At 41.6% G+C, this 14,768-nt stretch overlaps 1 protein-coding gene across 2 annotated transcripts in view; it reads right to left on the reverse strand.

Annotated features, from left to right (window-relative positions):
• The window catches only part of LOC117558304 (chemokine-like protein TAFA-5), a 177,132-nt gene that overhangs the window by 62,115 nt on the left and 100,249 nt on the right, over positions 1-14,768 (reverse strand). For both annotated transcript variants that reach the window (XM_034234379.1, XM_034234380.1), the window contains exon 2: positions 9,333-9,482. In XM_034234379.1, the coding sequence (XP_034090270.1) occupies positions 9,333-9,482 (150 nt within the window). The remainder of the gene's footprint in view (positions 1-9,332; positions 9,483-14,768) is intronic.

The raw sequence follows: 14,768 nt of genomic DNA on the forward strand, positions 1-14,768 counted from the left end.
TACTCCACTATAAGCCAAAGTCCTGCGTTCAAAGAGGTTACGAAAGTATAGTTGGAAAGATGTAACTAAGGCATCGAATTAAATGCGTTTGTAAAAGAAAAGGCATTAAAATTACTTGAATTGATACTTTTTTCATGTGTCTAATGACAATGGGAAATCAATGAGAGAGGGATGATGGTTAAATCGATTCGTTTTAGCATCTTCCAGCTCCTTGTTTTGTTTTTTCAGCACACAGATTTCCTTTTTTCGTTCACTACCGCCGCTCCAATTCAACATTTTTCAATTTTCATTGAAAAATGTCTCACAAAGACCGCCAAAACAGCAGAAATACACAGTTAGCAACAAGCTAATGAACAAAACGAAGCATTTAGCAGCTCAAGACTTTCCCTCAGGAGTTAGTGGGAGATCAATAAAATAAGTTAATGTCTCACTTACATTCTCAAAGTGGACAGAAACTACAAAAAACTGTATGTGTATTAAAACGTACAATATTTTCCTTTAAAATGGAGGGAACAAATAAAAATCAGCTGTTCTCTTCAACCGAACTCTGAGTGAATCTTTCCTTGTCCACATGTTTTTTCGGTATTACCAGCAGACTTAAAGGTGGGGTAGGTAAGTTTGAGAAACCGGCTCGAGATACACTTTTTGTTATATTCCATGGAATGCTCTTAACATCCCGATAGCAATGAATATCTTAAGTGCTTTGACAAAAGATCCATAAAAAAACGTCATCTGTGGAAGCCGTAGTACTGTAAAAAGCACGACCAATCATTTGAGCCGGCCCGGCTAAAATAACTGGATGGCCTACCTGCCTGTCAGCCTTCCATCTGTGCACAAACGTATCTCGTGCCCTCATTGGTCATGTGCGCGTTCGTGTGTGTTGGAGGAGGGGCTCGGTAAGGAAGTGGCAGATTTGTCCCGGCTGTGTATTTTCAAATTCTAGCGCACTCGAGCTGGTTTCTCCGAAATTAACTATCCCACCTTTAAGCCTTGCACAACTGGTCCCCTTGAGGCTTTCATCATGTAAGCATCCCAACAATAGAAGACCAAACTCAGCCTTCACCTAAGGCGCTGACTCCCACTGAGCCTTAACCAGTGACCCTCAGCCTGCTCCTCCACCTCTCTGGATGTGAATGCGGCCCCTTTCTGCAGCTCTGTCAGACTTTCCAGCAGCCGGCACGAGTGTGTTACTTTCCGTCTCTCGCTAATGGCCTCTTTCGGTCTCTCAGCCTCCTAATAAGAATCAATATCGGCTCTCTTAAAAGTCATCATGCACAGAGGTAAAAAGGCTCAAGAGCATGAAATTGCAGATGAGAGAGGCTGTACTTCAGCAACACTAGGCTGCGATATAGGCTTCAAATGGGGAGAGCCATTGAAGACATACAGTAGAGAGGCAGAAAAAAAGCTAGAATGGTGCTGGAAAATAGAAATGGAAAAAGGGAAAGGGCCAAAGAGAGAAAAACATTTCATGCTGCAGAGATTTGTGAAGCTTTTGTTGTCTTTTTCTTCAAGCTACTCTCCTTATGGACATCAAAAGGCGCAGCTACAAAAAGCTTATCATGTCAACGGCTTATCTCCCATCTCATCTTTTCACCTCCTCAAAGCAATAAACACACGTAGAGCACCTGCAAGATGGGGAAATGCACAACAACAAAGAGGAAGACTTCAGGACGCCGCAGCACTCCTCTGTTTTCATTACCACACGCTGTCCCGGACGCCAGGTGAGCGCGCTGATTGAGCTATGGATTATCCCACATGCAGAGTCTGAAGCATGAAGGACACACGTTGAGGCGGCCGAGGCAGAGGCACATTACAACTGAGAGCAGACCTCAAGGACTCCGGTAGATTAAAACAGATTGAAATCCCATTTGTGGCGTTTGGGGTCTTTAATGTCAGCTTTCTCTCCTGCTCTCGCTCGATTTCCGTGTCCCTTAAGTGAGCCGAGTCAAGTGTCTGAATAAACAAATAAGATTGCATTTGCGGAGACAAGCATCTCACATTTGCATGGCAATAATATCAAGCTGTGGGCAGTGTAATATGAACAGCAGTAAAGCTGCAGGCATGGTTATGGTTTGTTTTGTAACACTTGATATGACGCCCATGCAAAGCCTACTTATAATGCATCAGAATCTGCTTATAACACGGTGTCATAATAGTTATAATCACTCTTAACCATTCATAATGCTTCACAATATGCTTCATGATTCATAAGGCCAAGAATCAAGTGCCATCTTGTATTGCAAGAATAAACATTGTTGTTGTGAATTGTGTTTTGTCCTGCAATTATGATACCTGGTTATAAGTTACTATAAATGATCTTTGTTTGCTTTATTTTAGGTAAAACAATTCAAATAAAGATTAAAAAATGTTTTATTTATTTTGTGTGATTTTTGTTATAAAGCTTGTAACTATAGTTTTAAACTCCTATAGGCAGGTTATAATGCAAGTGTATTTATAATGTAGTATAGACATGTGTTCATATAAATGATAGGGAAGCAATTAAAATGGTAATTTACTATTTAATTGCATTTTTTTAAAAGCCCCAAACATTTTTTAATAAAGGTAAGCACGAAAGTTAAAGTAGCAGAACCTCTAAATATTAAATTACAAGTATGTCAGAGTTGTACTGAAGTAGATACTCACATCTTAAGCTAGCTACCTTTTACTCTCTATGCATCCATTTCATACCCCTCACAAAGCATGCTGGGTATGGAAGAACAGCGAGAGAAGAGACGTTTGTTCCCTGAAGACTAGGGATGCTCCGATCGCCAATTTCGGGGCCGATCGCTGGAATCAGTATCGGCCGATACCGATCGCCGATCCGATCGAGTGGGCGGGGCCTAAATGGAAGATTTAAACATCACTTTAAATCTTCCATTTAAAGTGATGTTTAAAACTCAGTTAATGGGGCTCATTCACTGGAGCTTCCACAAACAACAATCAACTTAATTATTACATTCAAATGATGTACATTATTCAAGTTTACATTCACTTTGGATAATAACACGGGAGAAATTAGCGGAAGCGCTCTCTTTTCCTCTCTCCCTCTCTCTCTCCCCCTCCTGACAGCCTGTCAGTAGGCTTGTTTGAGACAAGCGAGACCTGCGCAGACCTGCGCAGTTGCGATCAACGTCTTGCTAGTGCGTTGCATGATGGTTAGTCATTTTGTCCGACTTGCTCTGGAGGCCCGCCTACATGAGACGTTGAAATCTCGCGGGACAAAGACGCCCGCAGCCTTGAGAGCGAGGCGCGGCGAGGCGGCGCAGTTGCTCTCCACGGGCTGCGGAAGCGAAATGCTTGATGTGAAACGACTCGCTGGTATCTCGAGCTGAGCGCTCATTGGTGGTTTTTACCACGTGCTGGTGATGAAACTCTCCAATTGGCTCGGCAAAAGTGTGTTGTTGTTTTGTGTCAGTTTTACGTCGCCACATCCATTCCCATTTTTCATCATTGTTCCACATTGTTTTATTCATGAAATTAATATCTATATATTTTATACTATACTTGCACTGCTTACCGTTTTCATACTTTATATATCTTAGCATATTCATACACACTGTTCATACTGCTCACAGGCTGCTGTGTATATCTAGTGTATTCATACCCCTCACTGTTTATTCATCATTCAATTCATTCTATATTTTATTCTGTAGATTGTGTACATTACTTTTCACTTTACTGCTTGTTAGAAGCTAAACTGCATTTCGTTGTCTCAGTACCTGTAATATTTGCAATAACAATAAAGTTGAATCTAATCTTGAGCAGGAACAAATGTATTTACTTAGTACATATCTGACATTAACGATTAAACACATGTGTGCATTCTTTATAAATGCAAACCGAGTCAAGCCGACTCCGGAGGTGGCGGTATGCACCTTAAAGTTGTTTGCAATCCGCCAAATAACCGAGATAATAAGAAGAAGAAGGCGAAGAAGAAGAAGATGAAGCCGACTCCGAGCTGTCCGACTTCAGGCGAGCTTTTTGAGACCTCCCCCGGCTGCGATCGGCTATTCTCGTCTACTTTCGAGGCGAGCCGCAACGCGTCTCAAACAAGCCTAGTATCTCATGCAGCTCACTGATCCAGTAATGAGTGACCCGACAATGAAGAATACATATATTTATAATAACTAGTTTAGCTTGTTCCAGAGGTTGATAAAATAGCTAAGTGTGTTAGGTCTAACCAGGGCCGCCCCTCCCTACAGGCCAATCACGCAGGCTGCATGGGGCCCCGCCTTGCGCAGGGGGCCCCGCCCAGAGGGCCTCAGCTGCTGTGCGCAGTTCTCCGCTCAGTTCTCCGCTCAGTTCTCCGCGCACCCCCCGCGAGAGTGAGAGGTGACAAGGGGAGCACGTGTGTAACCCGACACCGTTGCAATGAATCGACATCTGACCAATCACGGCTTTGATACGGCCACTACTGCAGGTGAAGAGATGTCGGTGAAAAGACAGTTTCAGTCCGGGGCAAGCAAGAGGGGGAAAAAAAAAAAACATGAAGAAACTAGAGCACCACTCGAAGGTGGGTTATTGTATGAGTCAAATGTACAACTTGTGAATGTTGTATAAGTCAAATTGCCAATTGCCATATTAAAACATCAGCTGCAATTCAGGACATGAAGAAGGCAGTCTCTGCATAGCATACAGGCTAATGGAGTTGCAGTTATTTCCAGCATTCTTTATTTACCATTCATTCAAGTATGTTATGCCTTTTATCTGCTGATGTACAGGAGGAAGAGTGATACACTGTCTGTCTAGTTGGCTTACATAACAGTTAAAGTTTGCAGCCTAAAAAACATGGAGCATTTTTTCCCCTTTTATTCATTTTTATGTCTATTTGCACATTTCATCGTGACGCTCAGCCTCTCCCCTTAAGGCAAGGCAAGGCAAGTTTATTTATATAGCACCTTTCAACACAAGACAATTCAAGGTGCTTTACAAAAAAGAAAGACATTCAGACAAAGGCATTTAAAAACAGTAAAAGATAATAAAAGAAACATTAAAAGAAAAAATACGTGAATAAAAAGTACATGAATAAAAAGTAAACTTTTACTCCTAACAGTCATCATCATGTCAACCACAACACAGAGAAATACTGATAGAAATGTGTGTGTAGTTGTTGATACATTGCTGACAGAGGGAACTATATTTGAATACAGATTTAAGAAATATCAGTTTTTGAGCATGTCATAAGCATGTTTTGTCTTGACTATATTACAACAATATTAAAATAAAATAATATATTTATATTATTGAATTGATTATGATTATTATTATGATTATTATTATTATTATTATTATTATTATTAGTAGAAGTAGTTTATTTGCATTAATTATATTTTAATCTTTTTTAGGCTAGTATTTGGCAGGAAATGCAGACGTATTCACCTGTAAACGCATACTGAAAGACATACATGCACATTTACCATTTACCTCACGGTGTGTCCACACAGCAGCTTTGACCAAATCTTGAAAATCCTGGAGCTGGGCGTGTCTGACAGCTTGGGGATTTCGCGACCAACAACCAATCACATGAATATCACATGAATATCCCGCCCCCGACATACAAAGCAAAAAAACCCGGTTCTTCTACACTATTGTCAAATAGGAAGGGATATGATGAACATTTATTGTTTTAACATTTTGAACATTTATGAGATTAATGTTTATGGTGCTATTTTATGCTACATTCCATGCTGGCTAATGATACTGTCTATGCTTGCTAGCAACGAAGTAAACTGGATATAAAATCCCCAAACAAGCGAAAACCTACCAGTTTCACCCACTGCCTCTGCCACCTCCCCCCATGCCTGGTTCCTCCGGTTTGTATCCCGGTAAGTAAATAGGGACTGGTCATAAAGAACCGGGTGATTTGCTACCGCAATAACTAACTTCTCCTCCATTTTTGTGGAATATAGAAATGAACTGCGGGTCTCGTTCTCCCAGCTTGGACGCGGTTTGATTGGCTAGCGCTTGAACTGTCAGATTTGCATAAACGGATCTGATTGGCTGTCGCTTCCAGCTCAGCCTCAAAAGTTGAACATTGTTCAACTTTGGAATCCTGAACATCCTGGAAATCCTGGAAATCTTCGCCTCGCCCCCCCACAATGCAATTCGGCGACAAGCGAGGGAAAGTGACGTCATCCCCATTCAAAGTCAATGGGCGGAGACGCGCTGGAAGCGGTGGACAAATCGCCAAAAGCTGCTGTGTGGACGGGCCGTCACTGTATACAAAAGTAACTGTGTTGATAATAATAATAAACAGGAATTATACTTGCAAAGTAGCCTACTTTGTTTCCAAAAACAACTGTCGGTTGGGTGGGGGGGCCTCATCTCACAATGTCGCTTGGGGCCCCAAGTTGGCCAGGGGCGGCCCTGGGTCTAACTCTACGGTACGTCCACACAGCAGCTTTTCAAAAATCTTGAAAATCTTGGAGCTGGGCGTGTCTGAAAGCTTGGGGATTTTTTGCGAGCAACGCGACCAACAACCAATCACATGAATCTCCCGCCCCCGACATACAAAGCAAAAAACCCCGGGGATTTTATGCGAGCAATATATATATATATATAAACTCCCCAAACAGGCGAAAACTTACCAGTTTCACCCACTGTCTCTGCCACCTCCCTCCATGCCTGGTTCCTCCGGTTTGTATCCCGTTAATAGTTATGTTCGTAAAGAACCGGGTGATTTGCTACCGTAATTTCTCGTTTGGAATATGAGGAAATGAACTGCGGTCTGGTTCTCCCTGTGTGTGTGTTTCGCTGCGCTTACCTGTCCGGAGCTGCAGGATTTCTGCTTCACACACGTTGCATACCGCTATTTTACTGTCTTTTTCGGACACCTTAAAATAATGCCAGACCGGTGAAGCCATTTTGGCGAGCTTGTTTTGCCGCACACAGAGAAAAGTGTCATGTATTTTACGTCATGCGATCGGCTCTCGCGATCGGCATGTTTAGAGAGCACCGATCGATTGGTAGAGAGTGAGTATCGGCCGATCTCGATCGGTGACCGATCGATCGGAGCATCCCTACTGAAGACAGATCTTCTCCTCTCCCAGGGTGGTACACTGCCTGGAAGGAAGCTCAAGTCAGGGAATACAAGTCCCCCAGCGGCATGAATGTCACCACCGATTGTGACGTGATTCGGTGCATATTCCTTTTTAAAATGGTACTTTTTGTCCAGTATTCTGTGAATCCTACTGCCCGGAACTGGCTATACACTGTACACTGCACAGCATGACAATTAACGACCCTTATTAAGTTCCCACCTTTGAGTGACCTACTGTAAAGCCTTCAATCGACGTGTGTGTATTGGAGCTGTGGGAGTTATCAGAGGCACAGCAGACAGGTCGAAATTCAATCCCACTGCCTCCCTGATGAAGGCTGCAGAGCAAATGACCACCATTTTATAATTAATGAGAATTATAAAATAAAATAAAAATAAACATGCATATGAGATTTATAGCTCGTGAATTTTATTATCATCATTTTTTTGGATAAGGATACATTAAACAGAGTTTAAATGATAGGACCAAAACACATATCTGTGTATTAGCATAAAGCCCTCCTGGGCCTCTGAGGTAATCTGGTAGCAGCATGCTAACTCTTCCCAGAGTCCAAATTAACATTATGATTATGACCCGTTTATTATCTAGTCCTCTGTTTTATCTCTTCAATTTATTTGAGATGGTTTAATTTGCATCTTAATGTTGTATGCTTCATTTCCTTATTTATAATGCATTATGTCAAGCATTTGGAATTGCTTTTGTGTATGAAAAACCTGCCCTGCCCTAAGTTCATGAAAGCACATTTTATCGACTAAACTCTCCATTTATACATATTTGTTTTGGAACAATCACCTTTATGAGTTTCATTTTCAGGTTCTTTTTCTTTTTCGCTGTGCACAACTGGCCTGACCTGGGCAGGTCTCTAAAAAGTCAGCAGATAAGCGAAAGCTCTCTTCACAGAAAGAGTATCAAGCCCACACAAAATGCCACGGTACTCCACGGAGGCCACGTTGTGAAAAATACCTCCTGATATCATCTGGATACTGTAGGGTTTATGCAGCATTCAATTTATGTACTGGCGGGAAAGGCACACTTAAGGACAGCAGATTGACTCCGCAGTGCAGAGAGCATGTGGTCATGTCTTCCAGATCAGATTGTTCTTTGTTCGGGCTCAGGCAGAGCGCACAAATCTCAGCGGGAAGTGGTTTGGCTAAAGAAATAAATTGAATTTGAAGACAGTCTCCAATGTCACATTCAGCTGTGCCTGCCGTATATGTACTTGTATTAAGCCTCGTTCCACTTACACAAAGCCATTCCTCATACGATCAGCAGGTAGAGGCAGTCAAACAGCGCTGAGGATAGGCAGCTCGTCCAATCGGAGACAAAACTGTGAACTGTGAATCGCGAGGAAAACAAGACATCCAATGGTACAGTTCGCTGCAGGTTATTCCCCCCCCCCCCCTGGGTTGGAGGCTACATCATGTGACACAGAGTCAGTGACAGGCACCCTTAGAGTCAATGAAGATGTCACAAAGAGATGAAACCACAGTCTCTGAGCTTTCTTGAAATGACTACAGAAATGTTTTAAAGGAAAGAAAAATCTTCATCATTAGATAAATATCTTAGGAAGCCATGGCAACAACTAATGAGGCTCTTTTTTCATCTATACACAAAGCTCAATCTTGTTATTATTATTATTATCTTTGAAGCCTCTCGTCTTCGCTGACCTGTGAAAACTATTCATCTCTAAATTTGGTGATTTTAATTAAGTGTCACTTTACTTACTTAAAGCCACAGAAAATAACGTTGTCACTGTTGAAAACAAGGTTGTTTTTCTTGGATCGTGAAATAAGAAGAAGAAAGAATAAGAATACAAAAAACACCAAAAGAATATGAATGGGAGTAAATAAATAAATTCAGGTATTTGTGACATGATCCCACCTGTTGGCGGCGGATTCAGAAACCCCCCCCTGCAGCCACGCTTTTTGAAAATGATTCAACTGTAAATAGATTAGCTGCAGGCTTTACTAACATCAGAAACACATCCTTCGCCTGTGATCTTCTCTGCTCGTAGGTTTATCCACCTTAAGCTTCTTCTTAAGAACATCAACCCCTTAGCTGCCCTGACGTTGTGATTCAACGCATTGCTATGGCTGAATTTTACACTTAATTATCTTCATGTACTTCAACACGGACATAATCCAACATAAAGGATGAACACACCTCCTGAAAAAACCTACTCATGTTTGAGTATAATTCACTGAAGTGGCCACTAACTAAGCTAAGCTAAACTAAGCTAAGCTAAGCTGGGCTCCCTCCCCCTCTTCCTCTTACCGTCCACACAGGCGGGTCTGGCTCTTGTAGTCCCGGCGATCTGGCCCTTCTTACAGGCGCAGCGGGCCGTCTGCCTGGCGATGGTCCGCCGTGGTTGGCTGCTGTCCCGGTCCAGCGTCACAATCTCACACGTCCCCGCTGCCAGCTGGCCTGGAAAACACATTGCACCATAGTATGTGAGGTCAGAGGGATGAAATCATAAACAGGGGAACATAAAACTAGTCTGTTTCTCCTGTTAAATGCGTGTTCTGTCACAGGTTCAGTGCTCTCTGTTTTTGGGAATCCTATGAATGCTTACATTAGCACGAGACAAAAGTTACCACATTCAAATGAGTGGGGTTCACTGGGGACACTGTCACTGTATTTAAATACTGTAAAATATGTTTACACAGGCTAGGAAATGGACTTGTCCGTTTAAAGTGAGGGTTTGTACGTTTTGCTGTACAACAGCCATTTTTGCCACATTAACAGAATAATGATATTCCTACTGTCATTTAAATTCCCAAGCTTCCCTTGAGCAAGTGGTTTAATTACTTGGGCTAGTTAACATTTAGAACAAGCTAATTTGCTAGCATTAGCCACCATAAGATACTGATCAAGTTAGAGAAAATCTGTGGTGTATTGAATTGAGAAAGGGTTTCACTGCTAATTAATTCAACTTTTTCTTTTCCAGGGGTAGATTTATGTTATTTCCTTTTTCACAAGTAAAATGTTCTCACTTTAATTAACTGATTGTATACAAGGAAGGTAAAAAATGTGATCCCAAACAAAAAAACAAGCTCAAATTAACGATAGCTGTGATCACATACAAGCAGAGCTGGCCGCCTCTGTTCGGATTGGTCAACCACTTAGAGATGTCCCGCACCGTACCCTATCACGTACTATGTGTTGGAGCGCTATCCAATAGAAGTGCAAGTGTTACATAGTAATGTCACTATGTAAGAAAAAAACAAAACACTACAAGCGAGGTATTTCAGGCAGGAGAGGGAGGGGGGGGGGATATGTCAGAGAGAAACGTCATCTTGAGATAACTTTGGTGTTTAGCCTTTGCAGACCATTTAAATGCAAATAAACATATAACACACTATAGGAAAGGGAAAAGCCCAAAAAGCATAACAGGGCCTCTTTAAAGAAATACTTTATCCGACCTTAATCACAATGGAGAGGTTTTGAAGATACTGTCTTGATATGTTCACATCAATGTCAGACTAGAGGTACGTTCTTAAAGGTTGAACAGACCCCAGAACAGAGGGGCCACTGCTGGGGTAATGAGAAGCTCACAGGTGTGACTGTGTGAAGGGACTTTAAAAGACAATGGGAAATTACTTTTTTCACCTACCTAAAGACTTAGGACTAAAAGCTATTTCTCATTAAGGGCCACGTTCTATCAGCACCCCTCTTTGAAGGTAAAGTGCCCATTAGCCATGAATGAAAGACATGAATACTGATGAACTTTGTAATTGCTGCCAAGGCCCCCCCATCTTACACACAAATGCTCGATGTATTCAATCAGGTGACCTTCGTCCTCGTAGCCGGGCCCTTGCTGCTCGCAAATTAACCTTTGTCTGTGTGTGGAGGCCCTCGGGTGCCATCCTGCAGAGGCTTATCAGGATATAATTGTGATTGGCAAGAGGATGGAAGTTGTGATTAAATCTGGACTTGAGTCCCGACCACTTGGGTGGCTGGCTTAATGAACTGAGCTGTGAGGGGTCACACCCGGGGTAATGGGGGATCTATCAGGATGCATCCGCACTGTGGTGGCCCTGGCCACAGATAGAGGACATGTCTGGGTTAATATAAATAAAAAGGTGGGTCTGCATATGAAGGGGGAAAAAGGCCAAACACCAGATATTTTACAAAAGTCACGCAACTAGAAAATTAACTTTTTTGTTAACCGTTTTTATCTATGTAAATGGGAAATATTTAGTACAAAATCATACTATACACCAATACTTTGTGTGATGCTCCTATGTCTTATATGCTAGTACTGAGATACCCTAAACCAGTGGTTCCCAACCTTTTTTCCCAAGAGCCCCCCCAAATGACTCCTGTTGGAAGTTGCGCCTCCCCCCCCCACACACACACACACACAACAGCGGTAATTAAAGTTTAAAAGTCTCAAAAATGCTACAACTACTGTCACAAACTGGATGAATGTGAAGTATTGTGTTAAAGGAGGATGAAAGCGTAATTAAGGAGCACTATTGGAGTGACTTTGATGGTTATTGGACTCAGGATGAATTCATTTGGATGCCCGCTGTATGAAGAAATGAAAGGACGGCGCGGAAGTGGAAACAATTCACAAAGGGATTAAACTGTTTAAAACACATGCTCAAAGTAAGCCGGATGTTGCCGATGTGTTTATGTGAATTCAAAAGTCATAAATAATCTACAAAATGGAGGAGACCGATCTGATCGGAGCAACTATGAAAAATAATCCAACTGAAACCGGCATGGACAATGACTATGTTTTAAAAATGCGCTTATCCAGAAAAGCACATGTTGGACACTTTACGGGCAGAAGAAACATTTCTATAGAAAGAATTATACATTTCTGTCTTTTTATGCCTTTAATAGCTACTAACTTGAATTGTTATTCAAATGAATTAATCAATTATTTTTGATATTTTATTGTAGAGACAAGGCTTTTAGTGACAATCATGTATTGCTTTACAATTATATGTAAAAAAAAAGAAAGAAAAAAAAGTCTAAATATGATATTTGGCCTCAAATCATCTGAGGCCTGGCGCCCCCCCTGCGATCTTTGGCGCCCCCCCAAGGGGGGCGCGTCCCCCAGGTTGGGAACCACTGCCCTAAACCAATAATGCTGTATATGAATATAATTTGAACATGCATACAACAATTCTACATTGAAACGTTGATAACCATACGCAATTTCAACTTTTAATGAGCTGAACATTTCATATTTATCATAAGAAATAGATTTTTAGCAAACCTTAGCAAATCATGTACAATGTGTTGGAGCACTAGCGACCTCTTGGGTGTTTTAGCCTTTGCAGACAATTTAAATACGCAAAATCCTTTATAACACACTACAGGAAGATATAGAAGGAGTCCATTTGAGGCGTTCCAGGCAGGGGGGTAGTGTGTGGGAAGAGCATGATAGGGCCTCTTTCAATGATAAGGTAATGAGAGGTTGTCTATTTAAATGTCAACACACTGACTCAAAGTGGTCAATTCATTTGAGCACAGATGTGTTGTTCATAATGTCCGACCCCATGAACCTCTAGCCATGTTTATCTGTACTGCAGTCTCAAGCCAGAAGCCACACATTAGAGCCACATGCAGCTCTATAAATACAACTCTTCCAATAGTAAGAAGGGGAAGTGATTACAAATGTGCCTTTACTTGGAAACTCATGCCAACAAATCCAATCTGTCATGTATTGTGCACTTGGGAGATCTAGACCAACCCCAACCCCCCCCCAAGCACCACCACCCTTTCCACTGCTCTCTTCCTCTTCCTTCACAATGCTGGCTCTTTTCTCCTTCATGTCTCCTCACTTTACTCCCTCTTGCAACTCTTCTGTCTTCTCCGGGTGATGCCAGATAATGACTTGTCATGTAAGCCCTTGTGTGCGTATGTAAATCTGTCCATGTGTGTATGTGCGCGCGTTCACTTCCTGCATCCTTCCCCACCCACCATCTCTGCATATCATCTTCTTGGATGCCTTCTTCCTGCTTCCTCTCTTTGTCAGTAGCTTCTCCTTTGGAACTCTTCCATTGCAAGAAGCTGAAAAGACTTTCTGAATGTCTTATGTAACCGCGCAGATCGCTGTGGCGCCGAGGTACCATGTGTGAAGTCAACATGCTCAAAGACTGGCAGATTTGACGCTGCACGATTCTCTGATGAAATGTAGGCAATTAATGAGCTCCATCGAGTCAAGAAAGAACAACAACAAACAAGGGCCCTGCTTATACTGTCACAGCTGTAGCTCCAGAGAAACTGAATTGATTTCATTTTGATGTTGTTGTCTTGTAATGTATTATATAAAACTGCAATGACTGATAACGAAACTTTTCATTTTGAACACAATAAAGGAATATAATAATTGTGCTCTGCCTCATAAATATTTGTAGTTGCATTCTCTCTAATGGCATTGTGCTTTAGCAGGTGTTCTTCACAGTTAGTGTGTTGTTGATACCACTTCTATTGTTAATCACTGTATTTTCCAAATGTTGAAGCCCAATCCTTAATCAAAAGTCAAATTGTTGTTGTATTTGATTAACTACTTAGTAAGGCAAATTGCAAACCATATTTCTACTTGTTTTTAAGCTAGCATGATTCATAATCAAAGTCATGATAATTAATCAAGACTAAAATCCACAGCCATGCTTGTTCAGAAAGTTAGGGTTAATAAAGTTATTGTGATTCATTCCAAGGGGAAACATTTCATCGTAATTCGTTCAAACTCAAGTCTGAGATTTCACTCAAAGCCAGAAATATCAGAGGATATCCCAAATTAATTATTATATCGTAAGGGACCCATGCATATTGTTTTAACATGTTGGTGCTTAGTCATCCAGTTGATGTTGGGACATTTTGTTGAATAAAGGGAAAGTCTTACTTGCTGTTTGTGCTAGAGGACAGTCATGGGTGACCGACATCAGTAGGAGTCATTGTCTGTGAATGTATGTACTACATTTAATGGCGATCTACCATGGATGTAAGACAAGTAGATAAGGTGTTGGAGGCAGGACCCTGTTCATTCCTATGAAAGTTTCCCAGTGACGCATGAAGCCAAAGTGGCCTGATTGGCGGTGTACAAAAATACCCATATCTAGACCCATAGCATGCACATTTCTTAAGCCCCGCCTCCAATCCACAGCCAAGGGCAATCTTGGTTCAGTCAAATTAATGGAGAGAGAAAATATTTCTGGATTCTGACTATAAGCGCACTTTCCCTCTAATGATTTAAATAAGGCCCATCAAAGTGTCCATACTGGGTAGTTGATTCAGTTATCCTCTGATTTACATGTGCATTTTTTCCAATGTAAGTCAATAGGAGAAGTATATGACGTCAGATATTTGGGATGAAAGTCCGTAGAGACCTGCGAGAGAGAATTTGAATTTTAAACAAGTTGGTTTCTGCTGCAAGCATACTAGGTGTTATGCAGTCTTTCTAAATATTATGTAAGAACTTGAGGAAAAGCTGGTCTCAGCCCCCCAGTAAAGCAGGAGCCGATTCCATTTTTATTTTTATAAAACAAATTGCCCCAAGCGTCCCCATGGCTGATACTCCAAGGCACAGTGCCAGGGATACCGCGTATATGCCACTATTATACAAAGCAAAACTAAATGAAAAATGAACTGAAGTAAACCTCTTCAACCCAGGAAAGTATTGCTCTCTTTGTTTGACTTGAGGGGTTTTGCAAAAAGAAGCTGAGAAAATGTTACACTATACACAGTTCTTCC

Source organism: Gymnodraco acuticeps, unplaced genomic scaffold (genome assembly GCF_902827175.1).
Source record: "Gymnodraco acuticeps unplaced genomic scaffold, fGymAcu1.1, whole genome shotgun sequence".
Classification (NCBI taxonomy): domain Eukaryota; kingdom Metazoa; phylum Chordata; class Actinopteri; order Perciformes; family Bathydraconidae; genus Gymnodraco; species Gymnodraco acuticeps.